General features: G+C 49.1%; 1 protein-coding gene across 1 annotated transcript in view; it reads left to right on the forward strand.

The window, feature by feature from the left end:
- Vit (vitrin) overlaps positions 1-21,726 on the forward strand; it is a 117,908-nt gene that overhangs the window by 71,297 nt on the left and 24,885 nt on the right. Inside the window, exons 7-9 of the mRNA XM_040730844.1 lie at positions 6,467-6,625; positions 19,371-19,415; positions 20,414-20,476. Of these exons, the coding sequence (XP_040586778.1) occupies positions 6,467-6,625; positions 19,371-19,415; positions 20,414-20,476 (267 nt within the window). The remainder of the gene's footprint in view (positions 1-6,466; positions 6,626-19,370; positions 19,416-20,413; positions 20,477-21,726) is intronic.

Raw genomic sequence — 21,726 nt, forward strand, 5'->3', positions numbered from 1 at the left:
CCAAGTGTACAGAGAGTTGCCTTTGCCAAGTAACCCCTGACTGTGGAGTACATGTGTCAAGACCCTCCCCCCTTTCACTCTGTGGGGAGAGTGCTTCTAACCTCCCAGAATATTCCCCTAACGCCTCTGCAAAACCCTCCAAGGGGTCCAGGGTGTGCCTGTGAATATTCTACCTCAGAAAGATTGGCTGGAGACCGATGAGCCACCCCCACCAGCAGCTTCTTCCTCAGGCTTGCAGAGGAGCAGGAAGGACAGGAACTGTACACTCACCTAATCACCCCCTCTTGAAGAGTGGCCCTCCCTCCCTCGCTGCTAGGGTTCCGTGACTATGCAAATTAACCTGGAAAGGTCACACGTGTGGGAAGCTCAGGAACAAATTTCCTGGTGTAGAAAGCAGTGTTCAGGTCCCTCTGGCTTCAGCCCTCAGTCCGAACCTGAAAACTGGGAAGGGTCCCACACAACATCCGGCGACCATGGCTATCCGCCAAGTCCTGTCTCTGTGCAGAGCCCTGAGCTTCAGCAGGAAGAGGGTGCCCTCATCTCCCCCTGCTTCAGATAAAGAAGGGTTTAGCAGCTTCCCCAGGGCAGTGATTGTAACTGGTTCCTTAGAGACTGATGGATCGCATCCTCCTAAGGCAGGTAACGGCTGTGGGAAGAGAGACACTGCCTTGGGGTTTTGACTCCATTTGGTCTCAAAGCCCCAAGCAGCATAGGTCTGTCCAAAGCTCTTGTTTGCACCAGCCATGGCCACGCTGAATTGTCCCCACCCACTAAACACGCATCTCCATGCCTATGTAGCATCTTGAAGGAGTGCAGGTGGACCATGGAACGTCTCCCCTCCTACTTCTATTTAGAATTATTCAAAATGCCACACTGTCCAAGCACAACCATTACTGATGTCACTCGTCCCCATTACACACCCCCTCAAGCTTCTGTGGCGTATCACCAGGTATTATTATCCGTCCCTTTTGTCATTCACATATGACATCATCACAAAGAGTGACATTTCTTCACTCGCCCCTTCACTCACCACTGAGTGTCTCCTGTGTGCCAGACCCAAGCTCGATGACAACGGTGGCAATATCAAACAGATGCCTGGGGCCTGGCTCTTTCTCTTTGAAAGGACATGCCCACGTGGGGTGAGTTCTCACTAATTCAAACAAACAAAGTGGAAGAGCAGCCTCGTTGCTACTCTGCCTTTTTTCTGTTTTTTTTTTTTTATTCTTTTGTTTGTTTTTCAAGACAGGGTTTCTCTGTGTAGCTTTAGAGCCCATCTTGGCATTCGCTTTGTAGACAAGGCTGGGCTCGAACTCACAGAGATCCGCCTGCCTCTGCCTCCCGAGTACTGAAATTAAAGGCGTGAGCCACCAACGCCTGGGTTTTTTTATTCTTTATTCATCTTACATACCAACCACAGTTCCCTCTCCCTCTCCTTCCCCCAGGTTACTCTCTTCCCCCGTTCCACTCCTCAGAAAGGGCAAGGCTTCCCATGGGGAGTCAGCAAAACCTGGCACATGAAGTTGAGGCAGGGCAGAGCCCCTCCTGCCTGCATTGAGGTTAAGAGAGGCATCCCACCATAGGAAATGGACTCCAAAACACCGGCTCACACACCAGGGATGAATCCTGGTCCCACTGCCAGGGGCCCCACAAACAGACCAAGATACACAACTGTCTCCTGCATTCAGAGGGCCTAGTTCAGTCCCATGCAGGCTCCCCAGCTGTCAGTCTAGAATCCCTGAGCTCGGGTCCACTGTCTCTGTGGGTTCCCCGTCATGGTCTATGAAAAGAGCAGCCTCGGTTGCCTCTCTTCCTAAGTGATCAAATTCCTTCAGAAACCAGGCAAAGCAGAAGAGAGGGAGATGCAGGGATAACTATGGCTCAGGTGTCAGCATGCTGTATAAAATGCTTCCTACACTCTCCAAAGAAGGAGTTAATAGGTAAATCGGGTTAGGGTAATCCCCCTCCTCTCCCTCCCCGCTCCATCACACCCTGGAAGGGATCTTAGTTGCCTTGCAGGGTTCACACTGGGGACAGATATTGCCCGAAATTTAAAGGCTGCCTCTCCCAGGCAGTTAGCGAGCATTAAGGAACAGCTGCTACTTGGCTACCACCTCCATTTGCTAAATTAAAAAAAAAAAAAGGTAAGCGCTGATTTGCAGAAATGAATCAAAAAAGCCAGGGAGGCACATTCTTGGTGTCATGGCCAAAGAAGGCTGAGGAAATCAAATCTGCTGCTGAGGAAGAGTGCCAGGGCAACAGCCTCCCCTCCCCTCGGCTGCTTGCTAAGCCCTGCCCTGGAAGGAGGTCCAGTCCATGCTTTTAGCATTCAGTTTTACCTCCCAGCATCCCCTGCCCTTTGGACTCATATCCACCCCAACCAGCCCGTTGCCACTCCTGACAGAGAGCTTTGGTGAGATGGCCTCCACAGACCTTGACATAAATTCAGGAATTCTCAAGTGACCAGGCCCATCCCCTACTTGGTTCCCTTTCAGTGGACAAAGGGCATGAGTTTGGAATCCACCTCCCTTGAGCTCTAACCTTGCCTCTGCTTCCATTCTTCCTTGCAAGCCGGACACTTCTGAACCTCTTGAGAATCCTGCTCCGTGGCTTAACACTAGAAACATTTGTGTCTGTTTCCAGAACCGTGGCAGTCTTCATCTGGAATGCTTGTGTGAAAATCCTCCAAAGTCCAGCAGATAGCGGATAGGCGTGCTCAGATCCCCTGCCCTGGTGTACAGCCCCAAGGCTCAGAATGAGTTAGTGGAGAGAACCAAATCATCCCCCAGCACTCAGACCTATGGGCATCTTGGCTTCTGTCTTCTTCACAGCCACCAAGGCTCCCTGCTGTGCCCTGCAGAGGGGACAGCCTACCGTGATGGGAAATGACAGTTCCTACCATTTATTGGATTCCTACATGTGCCAAGCACAGTATGGATGACGTACACATACACTTCACCCAAATTATGGCAGCAACTCTGCCAAGTAGGCATGACTGTCCCCACTCACAAAAGACAGGTTCGGATAGCTTTAGAAGCAAGGCTGGCGACGGTGGAGCTAGGAGCCCAATCTGGTCTGAGCTGCAGTTCTTAGATGTGGCGAGTCAACCTCTCTGGGAACAGTTCCTGGTGGCTGCATCTGGAACCCACTCTCTGCTCAACTCCATTGAACTACCAGGTGGGAGAGTTCTGGGGTTCCACCTGTGGCTGTTGAGGAGGTGGCTGGGGGGCTGTTCTTGGTCATGCCAAATGAGCAACATACCAACAGCCTAAGGCATGTCTTTGAAAACCTCTGAAAGGAGGCAAAGCTTCCATATATCTGACAGTACGTCCACAGAAACTACTTGACTGGGTATTGTGTCCAATTGTTCAAAATGAAGTCAGAGTGTGTAGTATTCAGTCAGGAGCTGGGAGAAGTTAGGACCCGGAGAGGGACATCCTCTTCCTCCATGCTAAAGACGGTTCTAATTTGTAACATGGAGTGAGTAAAAACAGCCCACATAGGACCAGAGAGATGATTCTTGAGTAAACTGACCAAGATTTTGAAAGCAGCTGTGACCTATCAAGTAGACCATTGGATGCCCTCCTGTCGGTTAATCTCTAGCTCACTTGGGAATGAATATTCATGAACTGAACTGGCTGGGGTAGTCAGGGGCCTAGGATCTAGTCAACTGGTTAAGAAGATAATTGTGATTCCCAAACTATAGTAAGTTTATGACGGGAAAATGTCCCAGTGAAGGCTTTATTGTGCTGCATTATGGCTGCATTGACTATTTGAAAGTAAAAAATAATACTGTCTGGTTGTGTACATCTGTCTCTCGAAATGAATCATTGGGCCCTGGCCTTGTTCATCGAAATCTACAAGCTGTTCTACCGACAGCCCCTCCCCAGGTGATGGAAAGCAAATCTGGTCCCACGTCTCCCTCAAGAGGCGCCAAAACCTTCTAGCAACAGAGCAAGGCTGAGGATCCCTCTTGAGAAATTAAACACTATTCCAGGACTTATTATGAATGGCTGTCCTCTAAAGTAAAGGAAGTAGCATGCATCAGGCAGATTGGCTTTGCTCCGGGGTGGTGCAGATGCCGGCTGAAGCCTGAAGCCATCCATGGCTCTTCAGTGATCATCTGGCCTGGCCTTCGGACTGATTTAAAGACGGCACACAGCAGGGTAAATGAAAATGAGAAATCTACTCCCATCCCGCAAGAGCAGATGGAATGGCTGGATGGAACCCCTGGTGCTGGACTTGGTTTTTGTCTGGCCTGCCCTCCCAAATTAGTGGCGTGATTTGCCCCTGGAAGGCCACAGGGCCAGGCTGCGGAAGGGAGCAGGTGCAAGTGTAGGGCAGTGGGTCTGAGCACCCCCAAATGTAGGTCTGCAGGGCTGCAGCTCTGTCACCCTGGGATGCTGTACCGTGCACAGAGCAGGTTGGATGGAGAAAGAGACATCTTTTGACTCTGGTGCCATCATCATTCGTCTGTCTGTCTGTCTGTCTGTCCCCCATGCTGTCCCCCCACACCTGCTTTTCCATGTTCTTAATGGGCTAGGACCGCGTGCGGCAGGTTCCCCATCCCACGGTGCAGCGGGTGATGGACAGTGAGCGGATGGGGACGCGGAGACCTGTAAACGAGATTCATATTGGAAGTTTTATTGAGGAGGAGGTAAAAAATAAGGGAAGGAAAGAGAAAAGAGGTAAAGAGACACAGAGACAGAGTGGAACAGAGGACAGAAGAGGGGGAGGGAGAGACAGAAAAGGTCCTGTCTGCCCTTCAGCAGAACAGCAGGAAAGAACGAGCAGAGGTGGGTGGAGTTTTCTTTTAAAGGGTCAGGTGGGTGAGAGGCAGGGCGGGGTTTGCCTGGGTTACAACACATGTGTCTAAAATGTATAAACCCTGATCACAGTGAATACTAGAGCCAGGATGCTACCAGGGACTGAAAAGCTCCCCTCAAAAAGACACTCAAATACTGATCGCTGGAACCCAAGGGCGCCCTTCTGTGGATCGGAGCTTTTCCCAATATGTCTAGGGGTCTTGACAATGGATATTTATCATGGATTATCTGTGTAGACCCTAAACACAGTCACGCACATCCCCACAAAAGGAAGTAGAGGAAAATTACCTCACCCCCTGAGAAAAGGAGGTCATGTGAAGACAGAGCAGAGAAATGAGGACGCTAACCCTGAAACGGGCCACAGACCAATCCAGATGAGCTCGGCTGGTGCACGAGACACATTCTCCCCCTCCGGCTTCCTTGAGGAAGCTGGGCACTGTGGAGGCTTTAAACCTGACCCGGTAGTCCTTATTTTGGAATCCTGGTGGTGTTGGTTGCATTTTTTTTACAGCCACCCAGCTCCCAAATAAAACACACAGAGGCTTAATATTTCTTATAAATGCCCAGTCTTAGCTTAACTTGTTGCTCTCCAGTTTTTCTTAAAGTAACTGGTCTACCTTTTGCCTCTGGGCTTCTACCTTTCTCTTACGTCTGTAATCTTTCTTTCACTCCTAATTCATGGTTGGCTGCGCAGCTGCGCGGCAGGCCCCCACCATCGTCTCTCCTTGTTCTTTCTGGCTCCTTCTCCTTCCTTCCAGATTTCTATTTATTCACTCTGCCTGCCAGCCCGGCCAGCCTGCCTGATTACTGGCCATTTAGCACTTTATTAGACCATCAGGTGTTTTAGACAGGTAAAAGTAACACAGCTTCACAGAGTTAAGCCAGCACAGCATAAACAAAAGTAACACACTTTAAAATAATATTCCACAGCACCCTGGCCTCCAGAACCATAAGAAAAAAATCTGTAACTTTAAACCACCAAGTTTAGGGTGCTGTATGACAACACCAGAACACCAGATGATTCCCAGTCATAGAACGTTAATACTCCACTGGGTTCCCAGTAGCCATTGACAATAGACCTGGAGCTGGCGGGATGGTCACGGGGTGAGAGACAATGGCTATGTCCCCTACAGCCCTGGCCCAAGGTCCCCAGAGAGTCCCCAGCATCCATGGAGCACCGCACCCCCTTCCCTAAGCACCACACCCCCTTCCCTAAGCCTTTGCGGAGACCAGTGCACACTCCGCTCTAACAAACTGAGACTTGCTTTGCAAGAAGCCTCTGGAGCCTTAGACTCCAAGCTCCTGGAAATGACCTCCCACTCTGGCTGGAGAGATGGCTCAGTGGCTAAAACACTTGTTGCTTTTATAAATTCCCAGCACCGATGCCATGTAAGGCTACTCACAACCACCTTAACTCCAGCTCCAAGGGATCTGACACCTAAGTGTGTTGCTTAATCTTTGGTTGTTGGCTGGCTTTATTGCTCTGAAATTGCACGGGCTATTTATCTAGATTCCATCCTCCACTACTCTGGTACAGATCTCTTCTAAAAGCTGATGGTGTTCAGTAAACATTTATTTGACTCTGGTCCTCTAACTCCTACAGGCTATTTTGTAGGCACCAACGCAATTCTGTTTTCTTACAGGTGAGGCCACAAAAGCCTATGAGAAACCATCTATTTCAGGGACAACCGCACAGCCTGTCACCCTGACACAGGCTCAAGCTATCTCAGTAGCTGAGGCCACCCACAGAGCCACACCAAAGCCATTGGCAGCATCCGTGACCAGCAGCCCCAGAGGGATGGGTGAGTAGGTGGGCTGTGTTGCTGTGCACTACAAGAATAGGTGGTGTATCCTGAGAGGAACAACTTTGTAGGAAGCTGGTAGACAGTGCCCAGCCCTTACCTTTTCAGCTAGTGGTAAGAGATCCAGTGAGACCTTCACCGAGACGGGAGGCAGGCTGTGTCTTCCAGGCTCAAAACGCAGCTACCATTGCCATACCCACAAAGACAGGCTAGTGTGTGACACTTTACTTTTACAAGATCGCCGTTCCCCCAAAAGCTCAGTTGAAAAGGACAGTAGGTTTAACTCTCACCCTTGCTGTGTTACTGGGTTTTATTTGTTTCCTTAAATAATAAATGGCCCACACCCAGAAGTCTTTAGACATCAAAGATAAAACCAAAAGAATCCCTTTAGGAAGTCAGATAGCTGATATAATCGCTTGTCACGTATTATAATCTATCTTCTCCACACTGAGATAAAGAGCACCTGTGTCAGTTAATAGCTTCCTGGAAGGGGGATAGGAAATTGTGTGATGGGATCGATATTATCTTGGAAGGTTTCTCTGAATGTCCCTGTCTGGTGACACGGTTTCCTCCTTGGGGGAAATTCCTTGTTTTCAGCGTCACCCCCAATCATTATTGCCATGCAGCATGACTCTACCCGACCCTGGCAGAGCCCACCTGTCTACCTACCCTTCCATTCTCTGCGGGAGAACTCGCACTTGCCATACCCACAAAGCACTGGGCCTTTTTCTAGGCCACTTACAAATGTTCGCTCACTAGATCGTAACAGCTCTAGACACAGCTACATGATGGCTGACTCCAGCGTGCCCATTGTTGCGGTGAATGAACTAAGGAATATGGGTAAGGGAACGAACCCCAGGCCACACAGGTGAGCAAGCCGAGCAGGAATCCAGGAATCCCAGCCATCAGCAAACACATCAGCCACGGAGGGCCATGCTTTGAGAGGGGGAAGTGGCAAGTTCAGAGGCCGCTGGGCTTCCTTAACAGTCTTCAGGAATTAATAATAAATGTCAGGAAGTGATGTACCCATGCATCATGGGCAGAATATATCCTGTAAAGAGAAGCCTTCCCGCCAGCCTGGTTTCAGAGCCGCATCAGTCCCAAATGAACACACAGGAGGCTATATTAATTATGAAGCTGTTGGCCTTGCTTGTTTCTTACTGGCTAGCTCTGACTTAAGTATTTACCCCATAATTGTTAATCTAAGTATTTCTCTTACCGGAGCAAAGTTTCCGGGCTTCTTATACCTATGGCAGTTACATCTTGACTCCCTGTGTTTCTCCTACCCAGAGTCCTCCTCGACTCCTAGTCCCACCTATCTTGCTTCCCTATTGGCCAACAGTGCTTTGTTGACATATACACAGGACTTCCCCCATCAATATCCCATGCTTTCTTTTATTCTTGCAACCGATTCCATCGTAAACATTGTATTCTATAGATCCCTCATGGGACAAGTTGGGACCTAAAGGTCCCAAGTTAGAGAATCATAAAAACCATTTTGTGAAGTTTGGAAACGCATCAGGCGTGCTCCCCACCCCATCCTACTCTTGTTCGACTGGACTAATATTATCACAAGTTGATGTCACCTGGCAATAAAAAAGACGCGGTAGTCTTCGGTGCTGGTGACCAGGGCTCACAGGAGCCCCCAGACCCAGGGCCTTTTCTTTAGTACATCCCACGCCCTTGGCTTTTGATCCCTTCGTGCTTTCAAATACATTGAGTGTCTGAATCAGCCGCCATCTCCCCCAGAGGGCATAGGCGCTCATGCAACAGAGAACGGTGACTGGTGCGTGGCTTGTTTGTTTACCTGCCTTCCACTGGCAGCTTGGGAATCTCGATGCCAGTTTAGCTGAAAACTCCTCAAAAAACCTGAAGCTGTGACTCCCTGCCTGGCAAGGCTTTGCTGTTCCTGGCTTTGGGACAGGGGCTTTGGACAGCAGCCTCCCAGCCCATCAGCGTTCCCTTTTCCGGCTTCCATGCGACCCACGCACCGCGGGGCACATCCTTGGAGAGAGAGGGCAGCAGGCGCCACAGTCGTTAAGGCAGGAGCCAAGTGGGCAGGGAAGGAGGAGTTCTTAACTACCGCATTGCCCACTCAAGGCACTCTGTGCGCATGAAAAGAAGCGGATATGAACCGGCAAATGCGTTTAAACGCATTTGCCCGTTTAAAATAGCGGTTGTATTGAGACATTCTTCACATGCCATTCCACTCACCCATTTAAAGTCCTTACTCACGGGGAGTTAGTATATAGATACTTACATGGCTGTCGCCGCAATCAAATCCTAGAACATTCTCATCACTCCCAAAGAAGCCCCATTCCTACGAACCTGAGCCCGAGTCACCGCCCGTTCGGTCTTAGATCAGTGGTTGTCAACCTATGGGTCACAACCCCTTTGGTCTTAGATCAGCGGTTCTTAACCCAGGGGTCACAACCCCCTTCGGGCCAAACAACCCCTCCACAGGGGTCTCCTAAAACCATTGGAAAGTAGATATATTTACATTACTATTCATAGAAGTAGTAAAATAGTTATGAAGCAGCCAAGGAAATAATTTTATGGTGGGGGGGCAGTCACCGCAACATGAGGGACTGTATTACACAGGCTTAGGAGGACTGACAACCACTGTCCTAGATAAACATATATCTACTTTTATGAATGACACTCTTTAAAAGTTTACATAAGCATGAAAATTTTATTTGTAACTTGAGTCCATAGTTCTCCATGTGAACTTTGTAGATGATACATCTGGTTGTGACATCAAGGGATCGAAGCCCATGCCTCTACTCATGAACTCAGTAGTAGTTCATGAAGATGGCCTGTGAGCTTGATCATTAACAGTCATTTAAGTTGCCTTGTGTCCTGCAAAATATACCTAATGTGAGATCATGTGATAAAGTGGGTTATCAAAGGAACTCAGTGAGGCTCCAGGTTCCATTCCCAATGTTATGGATGCCTTTTTTGGAGCTAAGCATATTTGCTGTGATATTTTAACCCAAGTACATGAAATAATATTTAGTAGACAAATAACTGCCCTTAAGTTCAAACACTCTAATATTCTGCCAACGATAAGAAAACACTTCTTACAATGTTGTTATTGTGTTCCCCCTTTTGTGTGTGTGATTCAGACAGATGTTAGATGGCTGGGATGTTCAAGAAAAGCGTAATTCATTTAAGAAATATTTGCTTACAGTGTGGTGTGTCACCAGACAACATTCCAGGATATAACAGTGACTACCCCACCCCAATGCACTAAGAGCCAGAGATGATTCCTTCGGCATAGGGCACGTGTGGCCCGTGTTTGAGGATGGAAAGTCACTTTTGTCCTACAGTGAGGACAAAATCGTCCTCTCTCTCAAGCAGAACACTCCCTTAGACTCTAAGTGGTTCTCATCCTTGCTAGTGCTGCAACCCTTAGAGCCCCTCATGTTGGGGTGACCCCAATCGTGAGATTATTTATTTCTTTGCTACTTCATAATTGCAATTTTGCTGCTGTTAGGAATTATCATGTTAATATCTGATGTGTGACCCCCCCCAAGGGGTTGCGAACCTCAGGTTGAGAAACGTGGCCTTAAAGGGAGGCTGACAATAAAATATGTAAATATTTAGCTGCAGAAGAGACGGGCGCTCGCTCTCTCAGCATGTAAAAGCAGGCTGAGGCATGGAAGAACTCCCAGGAAGGGGCGCTGGACACACCTCGTGACCCATGAATATACAAGCCAAGACATCAGAAAGGACCTACAAGGCTAGGAGCAATGATCCAAGAGCCAGGGGCACAGAAACTTCTCTCACAGGACAGAAAGCTGTCTTCATGAGAGAGGCCAAAGAAGGCACCGGTGCCCCCAGAAGCATCCAGCGCCAGAGAAGAGTCACCCAGAGAGCCATTCCATAGCTACACTTAGAAAAGAGTTCTGCAAAGATGATAGACAAGCCACAGGCCCAGCTGGGTCAGCTGAGATCGCTCAGATTTAGAAGGTAGAGTGGCGGCTTGCAGCATTATTTTCCCAGCCATGTTTACACATAAGAGAACTTTGGTGGCCGTGGCTGCTGTAGCGCTAAATGCATGCACAGTACAGACAGATCAGAAGAGTAGAAGAGCGCCGCCTAGTGACCGGCACGGAAATGGCGGAGGCATTCATTTCCCCTCTAGCTCTGGGCAGGGACTGGAAAAAGACAAGTTGGACCGAGGAGACCAGCGTCTACCAGTGCAGTCCTTTCACACGCCCTTTCCCTCCTCACCAGTATTCCTCACCTGTGGAAGTGAAGGTTTTTCTTAGAATCCAACCTTCCAAAAGAAAAATGGAGAAAAACCCATGCCCAGGCAAACTGCAGCAGAGCTACAAATGGCCAATAAATGCATTCTGTAAAAGATACTCAAGTCGGGCGGTGGTGGCGCACGCCTTTAATCCCAGAGCTTGGGAGGCTGAGGCAGGCAGATCTCTGTGAGTTCAAAGCCAGGCTGCTCTACAGAGCCAGTGCCAGGAGAGCCAGGGCTACACAGAGAAATCACAGCTTGAAAAACCAAAACCAAACCAAGCAAGCACACACAATTCATACTGTGAACTGAACAACATGGATTGGGCAAGAGTGTGGAGAAATGACAGAATTCACCAAGAATGAATTATCCGAGGGCTAGAAGAATGGTCATGTTCACGTAAAGGAAACTGAAGATTTACTCACCCACCATTAGAAGGATGAGTAGTTACCATCCAGCTGCTCAGATGAGCTGCATGTACACACTGAAATGCTGTTCAGCCATAAAGAAAAATGCAACGAAGGCATTTTCAGGAATAGAGGGAAGTAGTCATCACTGCTTCCTGCAAAATAAGACAGAGTCCATGTTTTCTCTCATATCTAGATGTGTGTGTGAGAGAGAGAGAGAGAGAGAGAGAGAGAGAGAGAGAGAGAGAGAGAGAGAGAGAGGGAGGAGGGGGCAAGTAGGTCAGGGACTAAGAGAGAAGGGCTCTGAAAAGGTCGAGGACAACAGCAGAACAAAGAAGAGGGTGGTGGAATGTTTGTGACATGAAAATGGGGAGGATTATTTGGGGGTACAATTAAGGAAAGGGACCCCCAAGAGGGGAAGAGGACATGGGGGAAGACAATGGGGGAGGGATATGAGTAGGAGAAAATTACAATGCTGTGAATGTATAAAATGTCATCATGAAACCCATGACTACGCATACTAACCTTAAAAATTAATAAAAATCAACACCAGAAAAGCTGACGTGTGTGGACACTGGCTTTGGTGGGCACACTGGCCTGGGGTGGATTGCTCAGTCAGAGAAGTGAGCTGCACCAGGGCCTTCCAGCCTGGCCCTGCAATGGCGCCTCAGACGTGAGAGCACATGCATAGAGCAGGGTTGCATGTCTGCACACCAAAACCGGAGCCCAGCAACTGCCGGACAGACGACTCATGGCCCCTTGCCACACATAGGACACAGAGAAAACTTCTTTACAGTGAGCCCATGTCACTTTTGTGAATTGTGCAGATAATAAAGTTGCTTTCACAGACAAAAGGAGAAAAATCCACTGTGGACAGTCCTGAAAGAAATAGAATCTTCTCATTACCTCCTGTGAAATGTGGTCTTTCCCTCAGCTAACTTCCTCCCCAAAGGGGCTCTGTACTTCTCTGTGCAAACTCCCCCTCACCCTTCTCCCCATAAAGCCTTCCTTCAAGAGAGCTGCCCAGTAAGCAATGAATGCTGAAATATGTTTGACTCTCTCCCAGAGTAATCAAGGCTACCCCATTGGATGCCTCTCAAAATGATGGAAGCTAGTGCTGTGTGTATGAACTCCATGTTTATGCAGCTTAGGCAAATTGCAAAATGTTAAGTGACATTTCTGTTGAAGGATTACTTTAACTTCCCCACGAGTGGCACAGTTGAGAGGAATTACGTTTGAGAACAATGAAATTTAAGAAATATAGCCCTTGCGAATAAGGGACTTAACTTTGCCAGTCATAAAATACAAGGGTGTTTAGTGCCTGGAATGTCCAGCCACTGTTCTAAATTCAGCCTACTTTATTTATTTACTTATTTGTCCATTTACCTATTTATGTATTTGTTTATTACCTACTTATTTACTTCCCATTCCAATGCCTCCCCCAGGGCAAGTTGAGACAGCACGAAGGCCTTGCCTTGGTTCTGACCTTGGTCCGGGCTTGCTAGGCTGACTCATGGAAAGAATGACAGCAGCTAGATTCCTGTTCAGGCTCTGACCGGTCCAGCTGTGATTTCAGGTCTGTGGTCCCCCACCGCCTACGTGAGCAGCCCACACAGTCCTGGCTCCCGTCCAGGTGAGAGCTGGAGCTGTCTTCCTCGCTGCTACTCTGCACAGTTCTAACCGCCTGAATCCTCATCGTTCGAGCTGGAGAGAAAGGAGCCCTACACCAGTTGGGCCAGCAGAATGCACTGCCCTCAGGCCCAAACTTGTGAAGAAACCTGTAAGGGAAGTAAGGAAGCCGTCAAGTAACCCCAGCCGTTGCCCAGTCTTCCTCTCCCAGAGGCAATGTTGTACAGGTTTCGATAGCAGTTCCTAAGGGTTCAGTCACCAGACTGGAAGGAGATACTGCCTGGGGCTCCTGCTTGGGGAAACTCATTTAAAAGATCAAGGGGGAACCTTTATCATCTCCCAAGAAATAGCAGAGTGCATCTTGCTTGGGGACATCCACTATGCTTGGGGGAGAAAAACACATTCTCTCCCAGGAAAGCGCCTCTGAATTGCAACATCCGGGGCTCACCGCCCTTCAATGAGTTGGTTCTGCAAGAGAAGCTGCAGCAAACAGGTCTCTGCGACACTGCAGGGGCTCACAGAGAGGGGAGGGAGTGGGACAGGTGCTTCCAGACCTGCTCTAGGAGCTGGTGAACTGGCCACGTGGCTAGAGACCAGGACTGCCGGGAAGAGGTGTTGGTACCTGCCTCCCAGCGTCTGTGTTATTTATTTGCTTGTTTGTTTGTTTATTTATGTGTGTGTGTGTGTGTGTGTGTGTGTGTGTAAGTGACTAACGTGCACGTATTCCACACAGCACCTGTGTGGTTGGTGCCTACAGAGGTCAGAAGAAGGTATAGCTTCTTCTGGAACTGGAGCTGTGCGTGTTTGTGGACTGTTCTTTTATCTCTGCACAGCGGCTGCCCCTTAATCTACTGCTATTTCAGCCAGGAGTTGTGACTTACTTCCTCGACTACAGGTCTTCTTCTCTGGCAGCAGCCTAGCCGCCCAGGCCACAGCCTGGCGGGAATTCTTTCCCCGCAGCCTGGAGGTGAATCTGCTGCTAATGGTATCTTTAACTGAATCTCCATCGTTCTGTTTATAAATAGAACTCGAGACTCAAAAGCTAGGGTGAAAACCCGCTAGCTCAGTGAGGTTGAGTAGTACCTAGCTAACCTTCTCTCCTTGCTGGCATCTCCCAAAAAGCCTGTGCATCTGCTCTTTCAAAACAGAAAAGGCCTCGCTACCCAAAACCCCTCCCTACTGCTTCCTGTGTCTCTCCATCTCTCCCAGATGCCCTCTGATGTTCTATGATTACTTTCGGTTAACTAGTAACTCACTCAGCCTCCTGACTCAAGGTTAGTTTTACTTAATTAATGCAAATACAAACTTGGAGTTCACAGTGGGCCGCCATGAATGCTGGGAATAGAATCACCCCCACCGGTTCCTCCTCAGGAATGAGTGCTCTTAACAGCTAAGCTGCTCTTCAGCACCGCAGCTTCTGCTTTGTTTGACTCATGAAAAGTCCCCTCTCCCATCCCTCCCACCTCCCCATCACGATTAACTGGGTTTCCAGGAACTGCTCATCCAGAACTGGCCAAGCCATGGGCCGTTCTCTCCTCTTGTTCCGCTGGCCCAGATTTCTGCCTCCTCTGCGGCCTCCAGTGGTGGGGCCAACCACAGTCTGCAGAAACTGTCTGAACAGAGCCGTTCTCAGCAGGGCACAAAATAAAAGAAGAAAGTAGCTGCTGGCTGTGTAGATCTGCTGAGCCTGTAGAATCCCCACGGGTGCCCAGAGGCAGGGTTCCAGAGATGCCTACTAGAAGGCTTCAGGAGCAGGTACCAGTCTGGGCAAGCCGCTTGCTGTTTCTCGTTTTGCATCCTAGCAATGTGCTTCCACGGTCACGCTTGGTTTCTCCAGTTCACATCCGGGTCATCAGAGTTTGGGTATCAAGCCATGTTGACCTTCAAAGAATATCATTGTTTTGTTTGTACTTGATAAGACAAAAAAATCAAAGCTTTAATCAAGTCGGAGGCCCAAGGGCTTCTGTTACCTTATGTCCCCTCCAGAGATTCCCCACCTCAGCAGTCTCCCCAGGCTGGACTCTCGGATAAAGTGCAAATACCAAGGCGCACTGCGTGAGTCAGGCATGACTGGGGGTGGGCGGCAGCGAGGCCATGCTCTCGGTCTCAGACTTCCATTTGTTTCGCTGCCCGGCCGCCTTTGGGTTGCTTTGAGGCTCTGTTCTACTGAATGCACTTAGTCTTCTTTCTAGCCAAGTCGTCTTCTAGTTCTTTTGCTCCACCCGTCTCTGCTTCCTCTCCAGTCTCCTTCGCGTTTCTGAGGCTTGTACCCACAAAATGTCTTTAGCTTCCTTCTACCCCCACGCTCTGTCCGTTTCTGCGGCTCTCCTCCTTCTCACCAGTTACCCTAGTTAGCTTTGACTGTCAGCTTAGCCCAGCCTGGACTCCTCTGAGAATCTCAGCCTAAGGAGCGCCTGGGTCAGATGACCTGTGAGCTTGTCTGTAGAGGGCTGTCTTGGTTTTTAATTGATGTAGGAGGTCCCTGCCTACCATAGGCGGCACCATTCCCTTAGTCTTGTAGTCCTGGGCCATAAAAATGCTAGCTAAGCATGAGCCTAGAAGAACCATCCTTTCTTACTGTTTGCCTTCAAGTTCCTACTTGAGTTCCTGCCCTGACTTCCCTCAATGATAGTCTGTAACTAGAAAGCATAAGATAAATGAATGAGCCTAGAAGAACCATCCTTTCTTACTGTTTGCCTTCAAGTTCCTACTTGAGTTCCTGCCCTGACTTCCCTCAATGATAGTCTGTAACTAGAAAGCATAAGATAAATGAACGCTTTCCTCCCAAGAGTTGTTTGGTTAGAGTGTTGTATCATAGCAACAGAAATGAAATCAGAATGCCATCACCCCCCCCACAACTGTCCAGGGCTATTCAGACCCTCCCAGAGATTCTCAGCATGTCCTTGCCTGGGGTCACACTCCCAACCCAAAGATTCACAGAGATGGATAGCCATGGAATCTCACAAAAGATCCTTCAGGGAGGCGGGCGGGGCACACGACCACTATCTGTGCACACTGAGTAAAGGCAGGTAAGTGCATCCGGGGATGTTAGGTCTCCAAGCAGCTCTCACCCCCAGCAGACGCATACATGTGAAGTAAGCTGCCCGGTTCCTCAGCCACAAAACTGTCAGACCCTGGAATTACAAGACTTGCATCGGCTCTAAGGCCCTCCCGAGCAATGGCTCCCCACCCATACAAAAACTCTTTGAGGTCTGCAGTAACCAGAGAAAAGCTGAGCTTCCAAGTGTCTCCCAACCCGGAGAGACACTTTCAAGTCTGTGAACCTCAACTTAACGTCTCATGATTTCTGGGGCCAGTTCCTCCAACAGGTCCCTCTGTCACTTGGCAGTACGTGGCGGAGCACTGCACCCAGAACAGAACACAAGGCTTGTGTCTGAGAATCACTGCTCCTTTGAAAATGGTGCCGGCTCCAACCGGGCTAGCTCTGCCCCACAGTTGACTCCTCTCCTACTGAGCCTGCTTGAGTCCCGCTAGTCTTTTGTTCTACTGCTCCTAGAAGAAGCAGGTCACCTGGATCCTGTCTATGCATACTGAGTATGTGTACCCAGGTCAGAATATCAAGCATGGCCCCAGGGGCTCAGTTTGATTCAACTCAGCTTCTCTGGCCTGGAAACCTAAGCACAGAATTAGTGTTTCCATGAAAAAAAAAATGGTTTCTAGGTCCCAAATAAATATCTCACCTTGTGTGTTGGAGGGCATCCCGTTTGTAAACCTGGGACCATTCATGCTTTGCTGGCACGGGCTCATGCCCTGGGCTAGAAAATGTCCCGAGTGGTTTCTGAAAAAGCCTGTGCAATAGGCTGCTGGCATACAATGCCTTGGGCACAGATGCTGGCCTCTGGCCTCTTAGCACTTCCTGTGTGGGTGCAGCAGAGGAAGTCTAAGGAAAGTGTGCTGCCTTCTTGCCCTGCGGACATGCAATCAGGAAAGGGGACAGGAGGCTACTAGCATCCCTAGCTCTGGAGGCCTGCTACACTGTCAGACTTCTACTACCTCCTCCAAACTGCAACAGGGACTCACCAGGGAGGAACTTGGGGGCCATCTGGACACCTGGGCTTCAGGCCTATAAACCTTTATAGCCCTGATGGCTATATGTTGCAGCTCCCTCTTGGGTCTTATGCTAGTGGCTTCCAGATGTGCAGGAGAACAGAAGGCTCTGAAAGCTGCTTCAGTACCCCCATTGAGTCAGAGAGGCAGGGGTCATCATCCCAGGTCCTTTAGAAGACTTAGCCACATTAGCAGGAGTTAGTTACGGGTGACAGTGCCAGGACAAGCTTTTCTGTGGCGTAGTCACATGGATGGATGTTTGAATGAGTAGATAGATGGATTAATAGAATGATTGATAGATGGTTGAAAGGATGGATGGATGGATGGATAGACAGACAGACAGATAGATAGATGAATTAATGGATATACTGATGTATATATGCATGGATGGATGGGTGGATGGATGCATGGATGGATGGATGGGTAAAGGGGTGTACAAAGGGAGGGTAAGTTCAGTCTCAAAGTTGAACCAAGGCAATTTTTTCTGTGTGTCCCAGTTTTCTCATTGCAAAATGGGGTCAAAGCTGTCCCTAATTCAGGCTCAATGTGACGTAACTACTTTTAGAGTGCTTCTAACTGCCTCTGAGGGCCCTCCGGGTGAATGTTAACGGTTCCCGAGTGTTCGTCCCACTTGAATTCTCTCAGATCATAATCCTGCCCTGAGATCTAATGCTGTGAGATGGCCAACCATAAACTGTCACCAAAGCAGGCTCCTGCTCTGTTGAGTGCCTTACACTTTTCAGAGAGACTGTGTGCACACGTATCTCCTCTGCGTCTCCCCCGGGTGAGTCGGGGCAGGAGAATTCCTCATGACACCCCAAGAGAAGGCTGTGGGTAAACTGAGGACAAGGTGTGTGAGGCCTGTTCTTGGCAGCCCGGGATGGTTTTCTGACTTCTTTCTTCCCACGCCCCCCTGTCCCTCCTTGACACCTGAACACAAATGTCCTTTTTCATCCTTACTCCTCATTACCACCAAGTCCAAAATACACCAAGTCTCAGCTGTCCAAATATTTTTCAGGCCCTGGCTATTAAATGAATGGGAATTTGTTCAGATTTGTCCCCAGCGGAATGAAAGTGGCATTGATGGACAGGCTTTGGGGACAAAAGTAAGAACCTGGGATCACCAAAGCCATAATGTTCTCAGCGTTCTAGCCTACATGCTGAGGGAAATTTTAAATGCTTAAAATAAAACAGCTTTGTAAGTGCTTTGGGAAAAAAACAGAAGCCACAAGCATCGTTTTAGAAAGGATCATAGTGCAGTGCTGATTTTCACCAGTAGGTGGCACTGGAGTAATAAGGGTAAAGCGACAATATTTAAAGATCACTATGAAGGTCTTGGTGGTGGCGACAATCCCACCCAACCCTGTTAAAGCTCACAGATGGTGCTACTGACTCACTCAAAGTCAGCAGTGCCAGAACCAGATTAATCCAGGTCTTACCACTAAAGGGCTCACATGGATGTTTAACCTTTTTAAAATTCCCTGGCCTCTTTGCATGAAGAAAAAGATACCCTTCATTTGAGTGATTTAGTAGTTCCAGCCTCAGCAGGACAGATAGCATTTAGAAGACAAAAGCTGTTCATGCCCTTAAGGTCTTTGGGAAGGGCATGCAGGGGATCGGGGGAACAGAGAATAAGCCGTCTCTGACACAGCCCCTGCCTGAGCCCCTCCTAACCTTACAGATTCCCGACTCGGAAGAGGGCTGATTGGATAAGCATCCCCTCTCCATCACCCTTTCCACTCCACGGAAGAGAACCCAAGCACCGTGCTTCTTTGCTCCAATTGAGGCACACCGGGAGAGGAAACTCAGAAACTGGTGGAGGAGTCAGCTTTGGAAAGTAACCCAAATGGGCGGAAGGGGCATAATTAAGGAGGCATTGGGCGAATATCGAATGGTTAGCAAGTATGGATGAGTGGGTGGGTGGAAAGATGGCTAGATGGACTTAAATGGTGAGGAAAATGTTTAGCTCAAAATACTTCAATGGCTACAAGGAAAACAATTCCATGTTCTCAGTAGTCTAAAACAATGGTAACATACACTGCTTTGTCTGGGTGGGCAGTATGCAAGGACCCACCCGCCACTAATGTAGCAGGGACTATACAGAAGCGTGTTGGGGTGTTTCTGACGCGATGAGCTTTTCAGGAGTCCCGGGGTTCCTTGTAGTCTGTGCCTCTTGGTGCGGAGAGAATAAAGCACCTGCCTTTGGTTTTAAGAGTTCCACGTGGGAGGAGCATCATAGGGATTTCATGTTGCATCCTCCAAAACCCTGGTCCCGTCTTCCACCTGGAACCCTCTGCCTGGGACACTGGGAAGCGACATCCTCGCGTTGCACTTGAGACGGTATCCTGGTTCGGTCTTAGTAAGTGTGTTTCTTTTTCTCGAAATTCAGGAGAGACGGATGTGTGGAAGCCTGGACTGGTCCTTTTAGACTCAGGTAAGTTTCCAGATGAGCTCTCAAGTCCGAGCAGATGGAGACACACAGCACTGGAGAGCGAGAATGGATGGCCTAACAGTCCAGCCGGGGGCCCAGGTGGTCCAGCTTTTAAAAGCTTCCTCCTGGGGATCTTCAGGTCCAGGCTTGGGCCCATTCAAACTTTCCTAGGACGGTTGGGGCAACATTGGTTCTTCAAAAGGGAGAGAGAAAACCTGAAGACAAGGGCTGGAGGAAGTGAGTTCACTGTGAGATGAGTTGAGACCCTCACTGCTTCCGGCAGCGTGCTCAGTAGAGCCCCACTTCAGTCTCCTTTGACAGTGGCGTTCAGAGGGGCTGCCTGGTGGTGGCGGCTCAAGCCTTTAGTCCCAGCACTCAGGAGGCTGAGCAGGTGCATCTCTTGTGAGTTTGACGCCAGGATGGTCTACATAGTGAGCTCCAGGCCAGCGGAGGCTCTAAAGCAAGACCCTGTCTACAAAACAAACAAACAAACAAAAAAAGAAAACTGTATGAGATTTTTCCATTCTCATCGATGGGCGTGTGTCCTGACTTTTCCACATTAAATGTCTGACCCTCTAACAACGCGTTCCTGTTCTTGGGAGGAAGCAAGGTTTTACCTATATCACCAAAATCTGGCCAAGGGCCTACGTGTACTGAGCGTACTAAAGGTTTGGATGAGCCAGACTCGTTTCCCGACCTCAACATGTTCAGAGTCTTAGAGATGATGCTTTACGCTGGCACATGTGTGATGTTTTCACATAAATAACCCAGGACTTAGAACGAGTTAAAACGAGGTCCTCAGAACATCCAGCACAGTACCCTTGAGCAGGCTGTCAGAACTGATTTTTCTCGGGGGGGGGGGGGGGAAGCAATATGGAAAAGAGGTATCTACAAGCCAAGCCCCAGAGCTGGGTATGAATGTCCACTCTGTCCCCGTCTCTGGGGTCAGGCCAGGTGCTGCTACACTTGGAAGTCACAACAGCTCTAACTTCTCTTTCCAGGGTTTGTGCCAAAACAGGAACTCAGCACGCAGTCTTCAGAGCCAGCGTCCCAGGGAGATCCAAGTGAGTTGTTAACCCACAGCTAGAAACTCAGGATGGTTTCACCCTGCGATCAGCGCCCTCTCTCCCCTACCAACTCACTTCCACTCAGACCCACTGTCTCCTACCACAGATCTCCTATCTTCTGACACTGTTCTAAAGAGAATGGAGGACTTCTGGAGGGTTTGAAGTATATGCGTGAGGGGAGAGGATCAAGTGGCTTCTTTCTCATGTCTCTATGGCAACAGGGTGAAGAATGGGAAGGGATGGGAGCAACGGTGGATGGAAAGAATTGTCAGACTGATCTACAGGGATGGGGGCGGGGGCAGGGGCGGGGTACCATGGAGGTAATAGGAACCAGGCCTTGGAGTTAGACCCAGAAATGAGAGGAATGGGCAGATCCAAGAAATATACAAAAGGAAGAATCTACAGGGTTGGAGTGGGGCGTGAGAGACAAGACAGTTGAAGATGACATCAGCAGGGCTCTAGGGACAACTTAGCCGGTAAAGGCACCTTTTGCTAAGTCTAACACCCTGGGCTCTATCCACAGTGGAAAGAGAAAAGCAGCTCCCACAAGTTACCCTCTGACCCACACACGTGTGCCCGGGCATGTGCGTGCCCCCACACGCACGCTAAGAAAACACAGATGGAATTTATACTAAAAAGTGACTCCTGCAACTGGATGGGTGGTAGCCAGGTGACAGACACGGGATGAAGCAGGCTTGGGGACAGGACACTGTTTGTGTCTGTCATCTGCTGTGAGACAGATATTCAACCCCACAGCAAGAGCTGATCTTTGGATAGAGCAGGACAATCCCAGTCAGAAATTCAGAGCCGGGGACAAGATGGCAGTAAGTGTAGTTAGTCTGTCATTCTTCACCAAATTAAAAAAGAAAGGGAATGTTAAATGGAGATTAAAATTCTGAAAAAGGTTTCCTGTTGGGAGATGAACTGTGGTTCAAAGCAGAGACCGTATCATGAAGCTGTAAAATGAGATGTAGACCAGACTGAGAAAGAAATAGAGGAGCCACTTGTGATGAGCGACGCTCGGCAGGGGAGAAGACAGCCAGGGGTAGCAGGACTGGGAGAAAGAAGAAACGCGGAGAAGCTTGGTGTCTTCCAACACACCGAAAGCAAGCACTGGCGAGTCCTCCTAAGACTGCTGCCGCCAGTGGGCTGCCTCAGTTCTGCGGGGTGGAAGAAACGCCTGCGGATATTTTTTTAGACTAATGATGCCCATCTTTCGCCTAATACCTATTGTGCCAGGCTCTCAT

The sequence above is a fragment of the Mesocricetus auratus genome, unplaced genomic scaffold (assembly GCF_017639785.1).
Source record: "Mesocricetus auratus isolate SY011 unplaced genomic scaffold, BCM_Maur_2.0 Super-Scaffold_100024, whole genome shotgun sequence".
NCBI classification, from domain to species: Eukaryota; Metazoa; Chordata; class Mammalia; order Rodentia; family Cricetidae; genus Mesocricetus; species Mesocricetus auratus.